The sequence below is a fragment of the Phacochoerus africanus genome, chromosome 3 (assembly GCF_016906955.1).
Source record: "Phacochoerus africanus isolate WHEZ1 chromosome 3, ROS_Pafr_v1, whole genome shotgun sequence".
NCBI classification, from domain to species: Eukaryota; Metazoa; Chordata; class Mammalia; order Artiodactyla; family Suidae; genus Phacochoerus; species Phacochoerus africanus.
This window is the reverse complement of record NC_062546.1, coordinates 134,490,230-134,506,857: the sequence shown is the minus strand read 5'-3', so window position 1 is coordinate 134,506,857 and position 16,628 is coordinate 134,490,230. Positions and strand designations below refer to the sequence as shown.

Genomic DNA, 16,628 nt, shown 5'->3' with positions numbered 1-16,628 from the left:
TTTGCAAATGATGCAACAAAGGCCTAACCTCCAAAATATATAAACAACTCATGGAACTCAACAACAAAAACACAAACAACCCAAATGAAAATGGGCAGAAGACCTAAATAGACATTTCTCCAAAGAGAACATATGCATGGCCAGCAGGCACATGAAAAAATGCTCAACATCACTTAATTATCAGAGAAATGCAAATCAAAACTACTATAAGGTACTACCTCACACCCACCAGCCATCTAATAATGGCCATTATTAATAAGTCTACAAATAACAAATTCTGGAAAAGGGTGGAGAAAAGGGTACCCTTCTTCACTGTTGGTGAGAATGTAAATTGGTATAACCACTGTGGAAAAAAGCATGGATGTTCCTCAGAAAACTAAATATAGAACTACTATACGATCCAGCAATCCCACTCCTGGGCATATACCTGGACAAAATTTTCATTCAAAAAGATACATGCACCCCAATGTTCATAGCAGCACTATTCACATTAGCCAAGACACAGAAACAACCTAAATGTTCATCAACATATAAATGCATTAAGAAGTTGTGGTACATACTCACGTCAGAATACTACTTAGCCATAAAACGACAAAATAATGTCATCTGAGGCAACATGGATGGAACTAGAGATTCTCATACTAAGTGAAGTAAGTAAGAAAGACAAATACCATATGTTATCACTTATATGTGGAATCTAAAATATGGCACAGATGATCCTATCCACAAAACAGAAACAGACCATGGACATAGAGGAGACTTGTGGTTGGCTAGGAAGTATGGGGGGAGGGAGGGAGGGAGTGGGATGGACAGGGAGTTTGGGGTTGGTGGATGCAAACTGTAACATTTGGAGTGGATGGGCAGTTGGCTCCTACTGTACAGCACAGGGAACTATATGTGATTGGTTCACTTTGCTGTTACAACAGAAATTGAAAAACATTGTACACTTTAGTATTTTTTTAAATGTAATACAGGAGTTCCCATTGTGGCTCAGAAGTAATGAATCCAACTAGTATCCGTGAGGATGCAGGTTTGATCCCTGGCCTTGCTCAGTGGGTTAAGGATCCGGCATTGCCATGAGCTGCAGTGTAGGTCACAGATACAGCTCAGATCCCACATTTCTGTGGCTATGTCGTAGGCCAGGAGGTATAGCTCCAATTTAACGCCTTGCCTGGAAACTACCATATTGCCAGAGGTACAGTCCTAAAAAGAAAAAAAAATAAATAAATTTTTTTTTTAAAAAAGAAAAACTATTAAAAGTCACAAGGAAAAAGCAACAAGTAACATACAAAGGAACACTTATAAGGATAACAGATGATTTCACAGCAGAAACTCCCCTAAAAGCCAGAAGGGAGTGGGAAGATATATTTGAGGTGAAGAAGAGAAGGAACCTAGACCCAAGAATACTCTACCCAGGAAATCTCTCATTCGGATTTAATGGAATAGTTAAGTTGTGAGCCACAGGGAAAGTCCAGATCAAAAGCTTTTAGACAAGCCAAAGTTAAGAGAATTCAGCACCTCCAAACCAGTTCTACTGCAACTACTAAAGGAACTTCTCTAAGCAGAAAAGGAAAAGCCACAATTAGAAATAAGTATGTAACAAATGAAAAAGTTCACTAGTAAAGACAAAGATGATATAAAAGTAGTAATTCACCTATTGACAAATATATCAAAACTAGCAAGCATGAGAAAAGACACATTCAGAACATTGAAAAAGCATTTGAAATTAAAAGACCAGTAACCAGAAACAATTCTGCATATATACAGATAGTTACATCAAAATATAATGGGAACCACAAATCAAAAACCTCTAATGGACACACACATTAAAAAAAAAAAAAAGGCAATCCAAATGTAACACTAAAGATGGTCAGCAAATCACAAGACAACAAAAGAGGAAGAGAAGAAAAAGACTGAAAATAACAATCCAAAAAAATTAAGAAAATGGCAATAAGTACATACTTATCCATAATCACACTGAATGTAAATGGATTAAATGCTTCAACCACAAGACACAGACAGGCTGAATGGATATAAAAACAAGATGCATATGTATGCTGCTTGTAAGAGACCCACTTCAGGAGTTCCAGTCGTGGCTCAGCAGAAACAAATCTGACTAGTATCCATGAGGATGCAGGTTCAATCCCTGGCCTCGCTCAATGGGTTAAAGATCTGGCATTGCCATGAGCTGTGGTGTAGGTCACAGACATAGCTTGGATCCCACATTGCTGTGGCTGTGGTGTAAGCCAGCAGCTGCAGCTCCAATTCGACCCCTAGCCTAGGAGCCTCTGTATGCCACAAGTGCAGCCCTAAAAAAAAAAGATCAATTTAAAAAAAAAAAGGGACCCACTTCGGATTTAAGGACACAAAATGACTTAAAGTGAGGAGATGGAAGAAAGTATTACATACAAATGGAAATCATAGAAAAGGGGGAGTAGCAATACTCACAAACAGATTTTAAAATATAGAAGGTCACGAGAGACAAAGGACATTACGTTATGATCAAAGGATTAATCCAGGAGGATATAGCAATTGTAAATATATACACCCAACAGAGGAGCACCACAATACATAAGGCAATTGCTAACAGCCATAAAAGGAGAAATCAACAGCAACACACAAATAGTGGGGGACATTACCACCCCACTTACATCAATGTACAGATCATCCAGACAAAAATCAACAAGGAAACACAGGCCTTAAATGACACAGCAGACAAGACAGACTTAACTGATATCTATAGAACATCCCACCGCAAAGCAGCAGAATATATATTCTTCTCAAGTGTACAAGAAATATTCCCCAGGGTAGATCACATCTTGGGCCACAGATCAAGTCGTGGTAAATTTAAAAACACTGAAATATCTCAAGCATTTTCTCTAACCACAATGCTATGAGCCTAGAAATCAATTACAAGGAAAAAAAAAAAAACAGCAAAAACCCGAACTCCTGGAAGCTAAACAATATGCTATTAAACAACCCACGGATCATTAAAGAAATCAAAGAAGAAATTAAAAGATATTTAAAGGCAAATGCCAATGAAGATACAACAATCCAAAACCTATGGGACACAGCAAAAGCAGTTTATTGTTTTGTTTTGTTTTTAGGGCCACACCCACAGCATATAGAGGTTCCAAGGCTAGGGGTCCAATTGGAGCTGTAGCTGCCAGCCTACACAGCAATGCAGGATCCAAGCCACATCTGCGACCTACACCACAGCTCACAGCAACGCTGGATCCTTAACCCACTGAGCAAGGCCAGGGATCAAACCTGTTTCCTCATGGATGCTTGTGGGGTTTGCTAACCACTGAGCCACAACGGGAAACTCTGCAAAAGCAGTTCTGAGAGGTAAGTTTATAGCATTACAATCTTATCTTAGGAAAAAAAAAAAAACAAAAAACCTCAAACAACCTAACCTTACACCTAAAACATCTGGAGAAGGAATAAAAGACAACATCCAAAATTAGTAGAAGAAATGAAATCATAAAGATTAGACCAGAAATGAATGACACAGAGACAAAGAAAACAATAGAGAAGATTGATGAAACCAAAAATTGATAAACCTTTAGCCAGACTCATCAAGAAAAAGGGAGAGGGTTCAAATCAATAAAATTAGTAATGAAAAAGGAGAAGTTACAACTGACACCACAGAAATACAAAGCATCATAAGAAACTACTACAACAAACTATATGCCAATAAAATGGACAACCTAGAAGAAATGGACAAATTCTTAGAAAGGTACAACCAACTAAGACTGAACCAGGAAGAAATAGAAATATGAACAGACCAATCACAAACACTGAAATTGAAAATGTGATTTTAAAAAAACTTCCAAAAAACAAAACTCCAAGATCTGATGCTTCATGGGTGAATTCTATCAAACAGTCATAGAAAAATTAACATCTGTTCTTCTGAAACTTTCAAACAACTGCAGAAGAAGGAACACACCCAAGACAAAGCGACCATGATCCTGAACCAAAATCAGACAAAGATACCACACAAAAAGAAAATTATAGGCCAATATCACTGATGAAGACAGGTGCAAAAATCCTCAACAAAGTATCAGCAAACCACATCCAAATATTTGTTAAAAAGATCATACACCATGATCAAGTGGGATTTATCCCAGGGATACAAGGATTCTTTAATATCCACAAATCAATCAGTGTGATACACCACAGCAACAAAGTGAAAAATAAAAACCATTTGATCATCTCAATAGATGTGGAAAAAGCTTTTGACAAAATTGAACAGCCATTCTTGATTTAAAAAAAAAAAAAAAAAAGACAACAACTCTCTAAGACTGGGTATAGACGAGAACTACCTCAACATGATGAAAGCCATATATCATATATACAAACCCACAGCTAACATACTCAATGGTGAAAAAGTAAAAACATTTCCACTAAAATCAGGAACAAAACAAGGATGTCCCACTTTCACCACTGTTATTCAACAAAGTTTGTAAATCCTGGCCATGGCAATCCAAGAAGAAAAAGAAATAAAAGGGATCCAAATTGGAAAAGAAGAAGTAAAAGACTCACTATTTGTAGAAGACATGATACTATACCTAGAAAATCCTAAAGACATACCAGAGAACTGGTAGAGCTCATTAATGAATTTGGTCAAGTTGCCAGATACATATTACACAGAAATTGATTGCATTTACATACACTAACAATAAAAGATCAGAAAAGGAAATTAGGGAAACTGTCCCATTTACCATCACATCGAAAGAATAAAATACCTAGGAATAAAAGTATCTAAAGAGACAAAAGACCTATACTCTGAAAACTGTAAGATGCTGGTAAAAGAAATCAAAGATGACATAGAGGGAAAGATGTATCATGCTCTTGCATTTGAAGAATCAATATTGTCAAAATGACTATGTTACCTAAGGCAATCTACAGATTCAATGAAATCCTTATCAAATTACCAATGACATTCTTCACAGAACTAGAGCAAAATATTTTAAAATTCATGTGGAAACACAAAAGACCCCAAATAGCCACAGCAATCCTAGGAAAGAAAAATGGAGCTGGAGGAATCAGGGTCCCTGACTTCAGACTATACCACAAAAATACAGTCATTGAAACAGTATGGTACTGGCACAAAAACAGAAATATAGATCAATGGAACAGGATATAAAGCCCAGAAATAAACTCAAGCATCTATGGTCACCTATGACAAAGAAGGCAAGAACATACAGCGGAAGAGTCTCTTCAATAAGTGGTGCTGGGAAACTGGACAGCTACATGTAAAAGAATGAAATTAGAACATTCTCTAACACCATACACAAAAATAAATTCAAAATGGATTAGACATAAGTGTAAGGCCATATACTATAAAACTCTAGAAGAAAACATGGGCAGAATGCTCTTTGACATAAATCACAGCAACGTCATTTGATCCACCTCCAAGAATAATGACAATAAAGATAAAAATAAACCAATTACACAGCAAAGGAAACCATTTTAAAAAATGAAAAGACAACCCACAGAATGGGAGAAAATCTTTGCAAACAATGCAACTGACAAGGGTTAATCTCAAAATATACAAACAACTCAGTAACAACAAAACCCAATCAAAAAATGGGCAGAAGACCTAAACAGACATTTCTGCAGACATATACAGATGACCAGGAGGCACATGAAAAAAATGCTCAACATCACTAATTATTAGAGAAATGCAAACCAAACTACAGTGAGGTACTACCTCACACGAGTGAGAATGGCCATCATTAACACGTCAACAAATAACAAATGCTGGAGAGGCTGTGGAGAAAAGGGAACCCTTCTTCACTGTTGATGGGAATGTAAATTGGTACAACTACAATAGAAAACAGTATGGAGGTTCCTCAAAAAACTAAATATAGAGCTATCTACCATATGATCTAGCAATTCCACTCCTGGGCATATATCTGGACAAAAGTTTCATTTAAAAAGACACACTCACCCCTACGTTCATAGCAGCACTATTCACAATAGCCACGACACAGAAATAACCCAAATGTACAGATAAATGGATTAAGCAGATGTGGTACAGGGAGTTCCTGTCATGGCTCAGTGGTTTAGGAACGTGGCTAGTATCCATAATGATGCAGGTTTGATCCCTGGCCTTGCTCAGTGGGTTAAGGATCCCGCATTGCTGTGAGCTATGGTGTAGGTCACAGACAGATGCAGTTTGGATCCCTTGTTACTGTGGCTGTGGTACAGGCCAGCAGCTGCAGCTCTGTTTCAACCCCTCACCCAGGAACTTCTATATGCCACAGGTGTAGCCCTCTAGAGCACACAAAAAAAAGATGTGGTGTATACACACAATGGAATACAACTCAGCCATAAAAAAGGACAAAATAATGCCATTTGTAGCAACATGGATGGAACTAGAGATTCTCATACTGAGAAAGAGAAAGACAAATAGCAATGATATCACTTATATGTACAATATAAAATATGGCACAAATGATCCTATTTACAAAATAGAAACAGATCATGGACATGGAGAGCATACTTGTATTTGCCAGCGGGGGAGAGGAGTGAGAAGGGGACAGTTTGGGGTTGGTAGATGCAAACTATTACATTTAGAATGGATAAGTAATGGGGGTCTTGCTGTACAGCACAGGGAACTATATCCAGTCTCTTGAGTTAGAGGATGATGGAATATAGTGTGAAGAAAAAAAAAAGAATCTATGTGTATGTATGTATGGCTGGGTCACTTGCTGTACAGCAGAAATTGAAGGAACGTTATATATAAACTCTAACAAAAAAAGAAAAAGAAGAAAGGAAAAGCTGAGAAGCAGAAAAACCCTGGAGAAGACCCCAAACATTTTAAGAATTGGCAGGACTTCTGAAAATGGGTGTGGATATAGAGATAAAAACAGAAGGACTGGCTGAATGTCTATGTAAGGAGCACTTAGGGCCCCAAATACCCTCCTTGCTTCAGCTCTGTGGATGGCACCCCATTCACTCCCACACCAGCAAATGGCTGAGGTTTTATTCTCTGTAGTGGTTTGTGTACTATACAGGCACAGTTGAGGATAGGGCTATCTACTAAAAACAAGGGAATTAAATGACAGTTTACAAAAGACTGAGAACCCTGCTGAGTCTACCCTCCTTTTTTCCAGACAGAATATAAACTTGACAACCAGCCCCAAAGGAAATCTGTACAGATCCTGACACCAAGTGTTGGAGGACAAACTGCCCAGATAAACCACTAGATTGTGTGCCTGTGTGCCTACAGTCAACACCCTGCCAGGCTCTCAGAGCTTCTAAACAGCATTTTAGTTAAATATGAGCAACCAAGGATTATCAGATACCTGAGAAAAGCATCTAACATAAAAGACATCCAAGCAAACAAACTGGGAAAAAAAATGGAGGAAATGGGTTACATAGAAGAAAAAAAACTTTAAAAAAATGCAGTAACAATGTCAAAGAGATAAGGGAAGATATTTCATTCATAAAAAAAGAAGGCCCTTGGATTTTTAAAAACATGACAGGAGAAATGACTCAACAGAAAATTTAGAAGATAATGCTGAGTGCTCAATTCAGCAGCACATATATTAAAACTGGAACGAGAAAGATTAGTATGGCACTAGTGCAAGGCAATTCATAAAGTGCTCCGTGTTTTAAAAAAAAAAGAAAGAAAGAAAGTTGATGAAATTTCCCCAAAAGTAGAAGAAACCAAGAAATAGGAAAGAAAAGATAAGAAAAATGACCTGGTCTCTTTTCCAGAAAGAGAAAATGGAGGAAATAGCACTGAAGAAAATACCCCAGAACTAAAGCAAGTAACATGACCACTGCATACCCTACATGAGGCATATCACTGTGAAATTTCAGACTTAAGGACAAAGAGGAGATCTTGCAAGCCTCCACACAGCAAACATGAGTGATATATAGGCAGGAAACAATGATAAAGCAAAGATGTAAGACAGAAAAAGTGGAATAATACCTTTGCAATTCTAAATGAAAACGACTTGTCACCTGGGGTTCTATACCTAGCCAATCACTTAATTCTGAGAGTAGAACGAAAGCATTTTCAGAAAAAGTCTCAAAAAATTTACCTCCCATGCAGTGTTTTACTAAGAAGCTAATTAATGTTACATTGTTTTTTAGGGTTGTACCTGCTGCATATGGAAGTTCCCAGGCTAGGGGTCAAACTGGAGCTGTAGCTGCTGGCCTAAACCAGAGCAACACAGGATCTAAGCCACGTCCGCAACCTATACCACAGCTCATGGCAACACCGAATCCTTAACCCATTTAGTGAGGCCAGGGATTGAAACTGATGGATACTAGTCGGGTTCGTAAGCCACTGAGCTACAATGGGAGTTCCTATTTTATCGAATTTTAAGACAGTACGAGATAGAATAAAGGGGGATCCAACTCAAGGGAGAAGAAAGTTCCAAAATGATGGTGAAGGAGTGCAAGCTGTGGGGTTCAACACAGAGCTCCGAGATGAGGGTTAATTTCATAAAAGGCGAAAAGTTACATTAAAAGGAAAACTAATCACAAGACTCAGGGAGAGCATTTAGATCATAACAATAAGGCAAATACTGCTGATCTAACAAAAATGACTCCACAGTGAGACTGGGTGAAAGAGCGGGGAGGGTCCTGTGCGGAGTGCGGAGATACAGCTAAGAGTCAGATCCTCACCGTCCACAATGAATAATCATCAAAACTGAAGATTAACAGTGATAAAAGCATGCCAGTTTGAGATATGGAGGCAAATTTCTAAAGAATTAGTTGAAAAAGTTGAAAGAGATTTCCTCTGTGAGGGGCCTACACTGGGGAAGGAGGAATGCACTCTAAGGGTATTTTCCTAACAAGCCTTGCAGAATTATCTAACTCTTTCAGCTATGAGCATGTATATATGTGCTAAAAATTTTTTTTAATATTTTAAGTATGGAAACAAAAAAGTCAGAAAATGAATTTCCTATTCCAATTTAACAGAGGGGGAAAAAAAGATCTCACGAGAATAAGTCCCACTAATTCCAGACTGTGTTAAACATTTCTGAAGTTCTTCAGCATCCACTTCACCATCCTGTTAAAAAAAGAATTATAACCTAATTAATAAAATCAGTTTATAAAAGCATACTAAAAAGCTAATTAGCTATTTTAAGTGAATCAATAAATATGTAATCTTCCAACTATCACTATCGTCAACTACAAAATTAGAGAGATAATTACTGACAGCAATGACATAGTAAAGAACATTGTAACAACAATGAATACTTTTTTACAATTAAATTTTATTAAATTATTCAAGCGTTTCAAATAAATTTATTTTTTCTACTTCTGAAAAACAGCATAATCACTCTGTCCTATAATGGCACAAAATAATATGCTGTGAGAATCATTATACCTCTACTTAAAACAGAAAAAAATGCTAAAAATGCTAAAGAATTCCAAAAACTTTCCTTTCATGTCCATTTTGAGGGGAAATTATTTCTAAAGGAATATTGACTCTAATTGGGAAGAGAATACATCTTTTTCCGCCACACCAGTACCCTCATTCTTCTGATTTTTGCCCAAATATTTTTGTTTGACCTTCTAATGGGAAAAAAGAAGTCACGATGGACGTGAAACAGGTTGAATACTCTAAGTTTCAGTACCTCATCTTATTTTCTACAAAAAATTAACAGAATAATTGGAAGTATCACATACGCTATCATAAATTCAAAACAAGAGCTTTGAGAAAGGATCAAGTGTGCAAATTTAAAACATATAACTTGGACAAGACCCAAGAAACAAAAACTTCTACAAACTACTTCTAAAAAATATTATAAACACTTCTAAAGAGTATTATAAGCAATACAAGGCAAGTGAGACTAATTTAAATTTAAAGAAGTTTAAAAAAACTGAGTAGTCACAAGAAATAATGTTTTAAGGCAATATTTTAAAAAAATTAATGCAAAACTCTGTGATCAACAAATACTCAGTTTTAAATAAAGGCTATGACCCTGTGCTTGCCCCATTCACCTCATCAGCCTCTTAATATTGACCCTGTAATGATGACTACCCTCATCTCTGATCTTCAGAAGAAAATTTGTCTAGATATGTTTAAAATACAAATTTCACATACATGTAAAATGATACACTACATTAAAAAGCTGACGTGTTAGAAATAGCAATCATTTTTAAAGACTGATATTTGTGCCATGTATTTAGCATTTCACCTGGCCAGCAACAGCAGTGAAGTATGTCCACATGGGGTCTCCGGCTGGGGGATAACTGTCCGAATAAGGTGGGTAGGCAGGGCATCCACTAGGGGGCACAGCTGGCCCTGCTCCTGGCACTGGCTGTCCCACATGCATATGCATTCCTGGCATAGGATTGCTAAAATTTCCGAACTACAAGAGTGAAAAGGAGAAAGGTATTAGCACAAATATGACTTAATAGCCATTAAAGCTGGTTTAACAGAAAATATTTATGAGAAGATGGGTGAAAAGCAAAAATCAAGTTACTGAAAGCTCCTCAATTCACCACCACCAAAGTTGTTAGCCTCAAACTGGCAGGTGCCTGCATTACCTAATTCAGCTCCTTAACCTGTCATCCAACATTTTTAAAAGTGTAAAAGAAAAAAGAAGTCTCTAGCCTTTAAAAATGAGGTGCACTTTTTAAAAGTGTTGACCATCATCACTGAACCAAAAAGTAAAAAATACAAGATTTCACCTATAGTAACACTAAGAAGCAAAATACCTAAAGTCATATATAGAAGAATAGAAGATAAATACAAAGAAACTGTAAACTAATCAGAGGGAACAACATAGGGTTGAAACATCCCCTGCATCAGAAAATATTTATTTTTTAAAAAGATACCAATGGCCAGACCAATAATGTGAGCATTCCAATAACAGTCCTCTTCAAAACTAATAATCAGGAGTTTCCGTCGTGGTGCAGCAGAAACAAATCCGACTAGGAACCATGAGATTGCTAGTTTGATCCCTTGGTCAAGGATCCGACATTGCCATGAGCTGTGGTGTAGGTCACAGACACGGCTCAGATGTAGCGTTGCTATTGCTGTGGCATAAGCTGGCAGCTACTCTGATTCAATCCCTAGCCTGGGAACTTCCACATGCCACGGGTTCGGCCCTAAAAAGACAAAAAACAAAACAAACAAAAAACCCCTAATACTCAGCATAACAACAAGAATACAAACAATAACAATACTTAGCAGCTAATACGTATTGTGAACTTTTTATATTGCACGTACGGTTCTATACTTTCCATTTCTTACGTGACAAAGTACCATGTCCTTTTTTCAGTTGAGGAGGTGAAACTTCAAAAGGTTTCCTGAATTGGTTAAAGTCAAATAGCTAGTAAGAAGTAAACCATGAGTGAAATAGAGATCATCTGACTGACCCCAGGACCTACATACTGTTTGCTTCCTGCTATGGCTCTGGTTACTATCTTCTTTTCACTTTGAAATCTGGTATACATTTTTTTATATATATCTTTACTCATGTTTTTAACGAGTCTGGAGAGGGAAAAAGCATGGAGATTGTTCGTTATTCCATTTGGAAAAATCCTGACCTTCATCTTTGAAGGCGTGATGGAAGCAGAAATTGATGGAAGGCAAAAAGACAAAGGAATCTAAGTGTAAAGGGAAAAAAGGCAAAAGGTAAGGAGCCTTTTGTAAGTGGTCTAAAAAGCTGCCACGTAGGAGGTGAAAAGGGAGGAAGTATGGGAGCTTCAGGAAATGTGCTCAAGAATGCGGTCAAAAACTGCATTATGAAGCAATGGAGGTACAAAAGAGGGGACAATAAATATTAAAACAACATAATGAGTTTTTTAAAAAACATTAATTGTTTAAAAGTTGCTTCTTGGAAAGGAGAGACTGTCAAAGGACAGGCCAGTTTCAGGAATAAAAAAGAGGAAAGAGGAGACTAATCACAAAGATAATTCAATTTTTAAAAATATCCGAGTGACCATCATGGCGCAGGAACCACGAGGTACTGGATTCTATCCCTGGCCTCGTTCAGTGGGTTAAGGATCCAATGTTGATCTAGCATTGCTATTGCTGTGGCATAAGCTGGCAGCTACTCTGATTCAACCCCTAGCCTGGGAACCTCCACATGCCGTGGCTGTGGCCCTAAAAACTGAAAAAGACAAAAAAAAAATTGATATATATATGTGATATATATATATATATATATATATATATATATATATATATATATATATATATATATCAGAGTTCCCGTTGTGGCTCAGCAGGTTAAGAACTCACAGTGTCCATGAGGATGTGGGTTTGATACCTGGCCTGGCTCAGTGGGTCAAGCCACTTGCTGTATATAGGGCACAGATGTGGCATGGATCCAGCATGGCTGTGGCCCTGGCATAGGCTGGCAGCTGCAGCTCTGATTCGACCCCTAGCCTAGGAACTTCCATATGCCACAGGTATGGCTCTTAAAAAAAAAAAAAGCAATAAATAAATAAATGCATACATAATATATATTAACATGCTTATGATCACCTCTTTACCAATACAGTTGAAAATGTAAGTGATATGGACCTTCTAAAATTCTACAAATTACAAATACTGACTCAAGGAAAAACAAAACTTCCTATTTCTAACTAAGGTAGACTAGGATATGATCAAGCTTAACAACAACAACAACAAAAAACCTCAAAAATTTGCATAAAATATTATTTTTTAAGTCACCAACTTCCAGGCCAATGTGTTGGGACAAGTCTCAACCCAGAGGTAAAAAGACTGGCAAAGTTCCCAAAGCAGTTTTTCCTCTGATGCAGTAACAAACACCCAGGCTTTGGCTTCCAGACCTCCAATGACGTGGAGGGTAATCAAAGCCTAGGGCATATTCAAGGCTAACCTAGAGACCCTCACCACCTTAAGGCCCACAGGAGGAAAATTAAGAAAACTTTAAGAGACGCCAAACTAAACACAAGTATTTCAGTGAAGCTGGTGCCAAAAGACCGGGTATAGCCCTCCACTGCAGTGTCTCAATTTGTGACAACATACTTGTTTTCTAACCAGTCAGTATTATATGAAGAAGCTGACCTTAGTAAAAACCTTCTATTACCTTTCCTTTCTGAACTGCAACATTCACTTCTCCAAAATCCTAAAACGTGGCAGCTTGGTGGTGGTCAGATTAAAGATGGCTGCAAATTCTTTGCTACTTTTCCCATGCAAAGGTGATGACTTTCTTTACTCCACTGAATCTGGGCTGGGCTGCTTCCAGCTTTATCCAGTAGAAAATGGTAGAAATTACACCACATTCATCGCAGGCTTAAGACTTTAAGAGGACTAGCAACTTCGGTTTCTCTCACTCAGAACATGGCCAGAATGAAGAAGTCCAAGACCCAGGTGGAAGGGCCTACACGGAAGGAAACTGGGGCCCTTAGCCTACAGACTTAACTTCTAAAAATAATTTATAATGAATTCATATTTCAAGTTGTTGTCCTGATAGTTTTAAATGAATCAAAACTAATCATCAGATCATCGTCATTACCTGGTAATGTGACTAAAAAAAGCCTTGGACTTAAAAAGTGTCAACAAGGTCATTTTTGTGTGATTTTGCACATTTTTGAATCTTTAGTATTGTCTTCTTTTCTTTTTACAGCCACACCTGCAGCACATGTAAGTTACTGGGCTAAGGGTGAATCAGAGCTACAGCTGAGGCATACACTACAGCCACGGCAACCGGAGATCCAAGCTGCATCTACAACCTACACCCCAGCTTTATGGCAATGCTGAATCCTAAACCCACTGAGAAAGGCCAGGGATCGAACCTGCATCTTCACAAGACACTGTGTCCGGTTCTTAACCTGCTGAGCCCAACGGTAGCTCCTCTTTAGTGTTATCTTTTAGCCTTGGTTTCTTCATAGATATTTTCAATTACTTGTCCATTTTGTGAAGGTTACATCTGTTAAACTAGATCATATGAGAGAATTCTGCTCATATAAACTGTGTAATAAGTCACAATAGGCTGAAAGGAAACGAGTGAGAGACCAACGCACAGAACGCTACCATCTGTACCTTATACGTTAGTGTTCTTCAAACACTTGCTCCCCTATCCCTAAATTAATGTTAAAAAGTTATATACCTTTCCCCACATTTTATACTGACATACTATGTTCTTAGTTTAAATAGAGAAATGCAATGCCTAATATACTATAAGTCTTGACATTTACAAATAAAGTTTTACATCACTCTTTGGAAAATATCCTTTGCTATCTAAATGCTATAATGATCTGATACTTGCTCCTACCTACTTAAAAAAAAAAGAGAGAGAGATAAAGCTTTTCCGAAACATTTAGAAATTTGCCTTTTTCTTTTTATTCTTGGAACTCATTTTTCATTCTATTTCTTCCATGAATATCTCATCTAAGTTTTCTATGCTTAAAACATATTATTACGCTTGAAAATACCGATGACTGTAATACTTACCTAGGTTAAAATGCATATAAATTGAAATTTTAAGTTTGTATTTCATGTTACTATAATGGATACTAAAATTACAACTCCCAACTCCCAAAGGTGATGCAGGATAAATAGTTTCGTAAGAAAGAATAACCCTCTCCACCTACTCGTCCCCCACCCCCCAAAAATTCCTTGGTGGAATAGTCAATGTTAGAAGATATCTGTCACGTCTTAGTTTATTCATAAGCAACAAAGAACGGAAAAGAACTGGTCAAAAATTCAGGAAGAGGATGTCCATTAAAGCTGGGGAAGAGATGGAGGAGAAGGGATTGACCACAAAAGATGACTGGAACAAGAAGGAAAAAAAAAAGATGCTTTGTTCCCTCCATTCCAGAGAAAAAAAACACTCCATCCCCTGGACTTCACACGGACTCGCTTAAGGGGCCCTCAGTGACCAGAACACCTGCAGCTCCCTGCGAGGCCCCAGCCCGGCTTCCAGCACTGCGCGGGGGCTGGGCGCCGCCGGGTACTAGAAGCAGGCGGAGGAAGCACGGACCGACCTAGGAAGTACCAGGCACGTTAGCACCACCCGCAGGGACAACACTCCCGGCGGAGGCGAGGGCCACGCTGAAGCAGCCAGGACTCACCCCTCCTCCGTATCCTGGGTAGGCCATGACAATCCCACCAGTGTCTCTCGTCACCCAGAGAGTCGGCGTCCGCTCTGCAGACAGAGAAGCGGAGGTGCAAGTGTAGAGGCAGGTAAGTGAAAGACGTCTTTGCCAAGAGCTTCAGTTCCTCAAGACCAACCCCTCCCGGAGTCTAGGCCCCGCCCTTCTCGTTTCGGATTGGCTGAATCCAACACTTCGGAGACCACACTGCGAAGCCCCCCCGCCTTCCAGGAGTCTAGTCCCACCCATCTCGTCTCTGATTGGCTTCACGCGCCCAGCCTTTCCTCCTCGGCTCCTATTAATTTGCTCAGGTCTCGCGCTCTTTACTCACTAAACAGTGAAGGTCTGTTGCTTTGGTAACTTTCACCGTCTTTGAAAAGACTTTCTAGGCCCGTATTTTTATCTTTAGAAACCCCAACCGGCCAGTCCATGACTTCTTTTAACGTATTCCTCCATTCCTTTCCTACCGAATACATACCTGTGAATTTCAAAACTTGCAGTTACCCTACACCTATTTTTGCGCAGCATTGATGTCACAAGTTCAAAACTTTGAAACCTTGACCTCTATTCCAAAGGTAGTGCTTCTGAGCTAAAATACTCTTGACAACAAATTTTACCAAAAGGCTATTATTATAGTTTGGTAAATAGATGGTGACTAGAGTTGCAAGATTTATGAAATAAAAATACAGCATGTTCAGTTAAATGTTTTCAAATAAACAATGAATTTCCTAAAAATACAAGTATGTCCCAAACATGGCACAAGACATAAATGCATACTAAAAAATTATTCGCTGCTCATATGCTGATAACATACAGGGCATCCTATATATTATCTGGCAAACCTACAGATGACTCAACATCTGGGAAAACTGTTAAGTATTGCCTCCTAATTATATCCACAGAGAGAAACAGCTGAGTTTTTAATCAGTGAAGAGTTAAATGCTCAATGACTTTGATTTATTTAATAATGGTCATTGACAGTCCTGCTTTTCTCTGGAGCTCAAATGAATTGTGTAGCTCCAGCTTGAAAAGGACAGGACACACACACACACATGCAAGGACAGGACAGCTGTAGTGTCAGTTTAAAAACAAACAGAAGGACCATGATGATATTCTGAGTTATCTCTGAAGACTATGACAACTGTTAAAAAGTTTTCTTTAAAAAAGGATATCTACTAGCAGATGAAATCAACTTGGCAAAGCTGAGTAACTGTCGCTCAATTACAATACAGAGGAGCAACATGCTGAAATTGGGGGAACCTCATTTTCTCAGGAAGAGGCAGAAAGAAAGGAAGATTGCTAAGGAACAAGCCACTCTTGAGAAAGTGTGGGTTAGTTCCCCTAACACAATAAGAAATACTTTAGCTGGAAAAGTTAAATAATGGCATAAGTAAATGAAGGGGGTTGGTAAAAACCTATTAAATATGAAGAAAGAATACTTGACTCATTAAACCATCAAGTGATAACCACTACAAAGCAAAACAAAGCATTGTGAAGTTTTACTTTGATTATCTACACATTCAAAGAAATGCTCGAAAAGGATAGAATGTTTTACATTCACACTCTGTCTAAATCTCTGG

General features: G+C 38.2%; 1 protein-coding gene across 1 annotated transcript in view; it reads right to left on the bottom strand.

The window, feature by feature from the left end:
- Window positions 1–15,201, bottom strand: part of GCA (grancalcin) — a 38,813-nt gene extending 23,612 nt beyond the window's left edge. Inside the window, exons 1-3 of the mRNA XM_047772748.1 lie at window positions 15,028–15,201; window positions 10,173–10,346; window positions 8,968–9,037 (exon numbers count right to left, since the gene is read on the bottom strand). Coding sequence (XP_047628704.1) covers window positions 8,968–9,037; window positions 10,173–10,346; window positions 15,028–15,054 — 271 coding nt within the window. The 5' untranslated portion in view covers window positions 15,055–15,201. The remainder of the gene's footprint in view (window positions 1–8,967; window positions 9,038–10,172; window positions 10,347–15,027) is intronic.
- Between the last annotated feature and the right edge of the window lie 1,427 nt (window positions 15,202–16,628).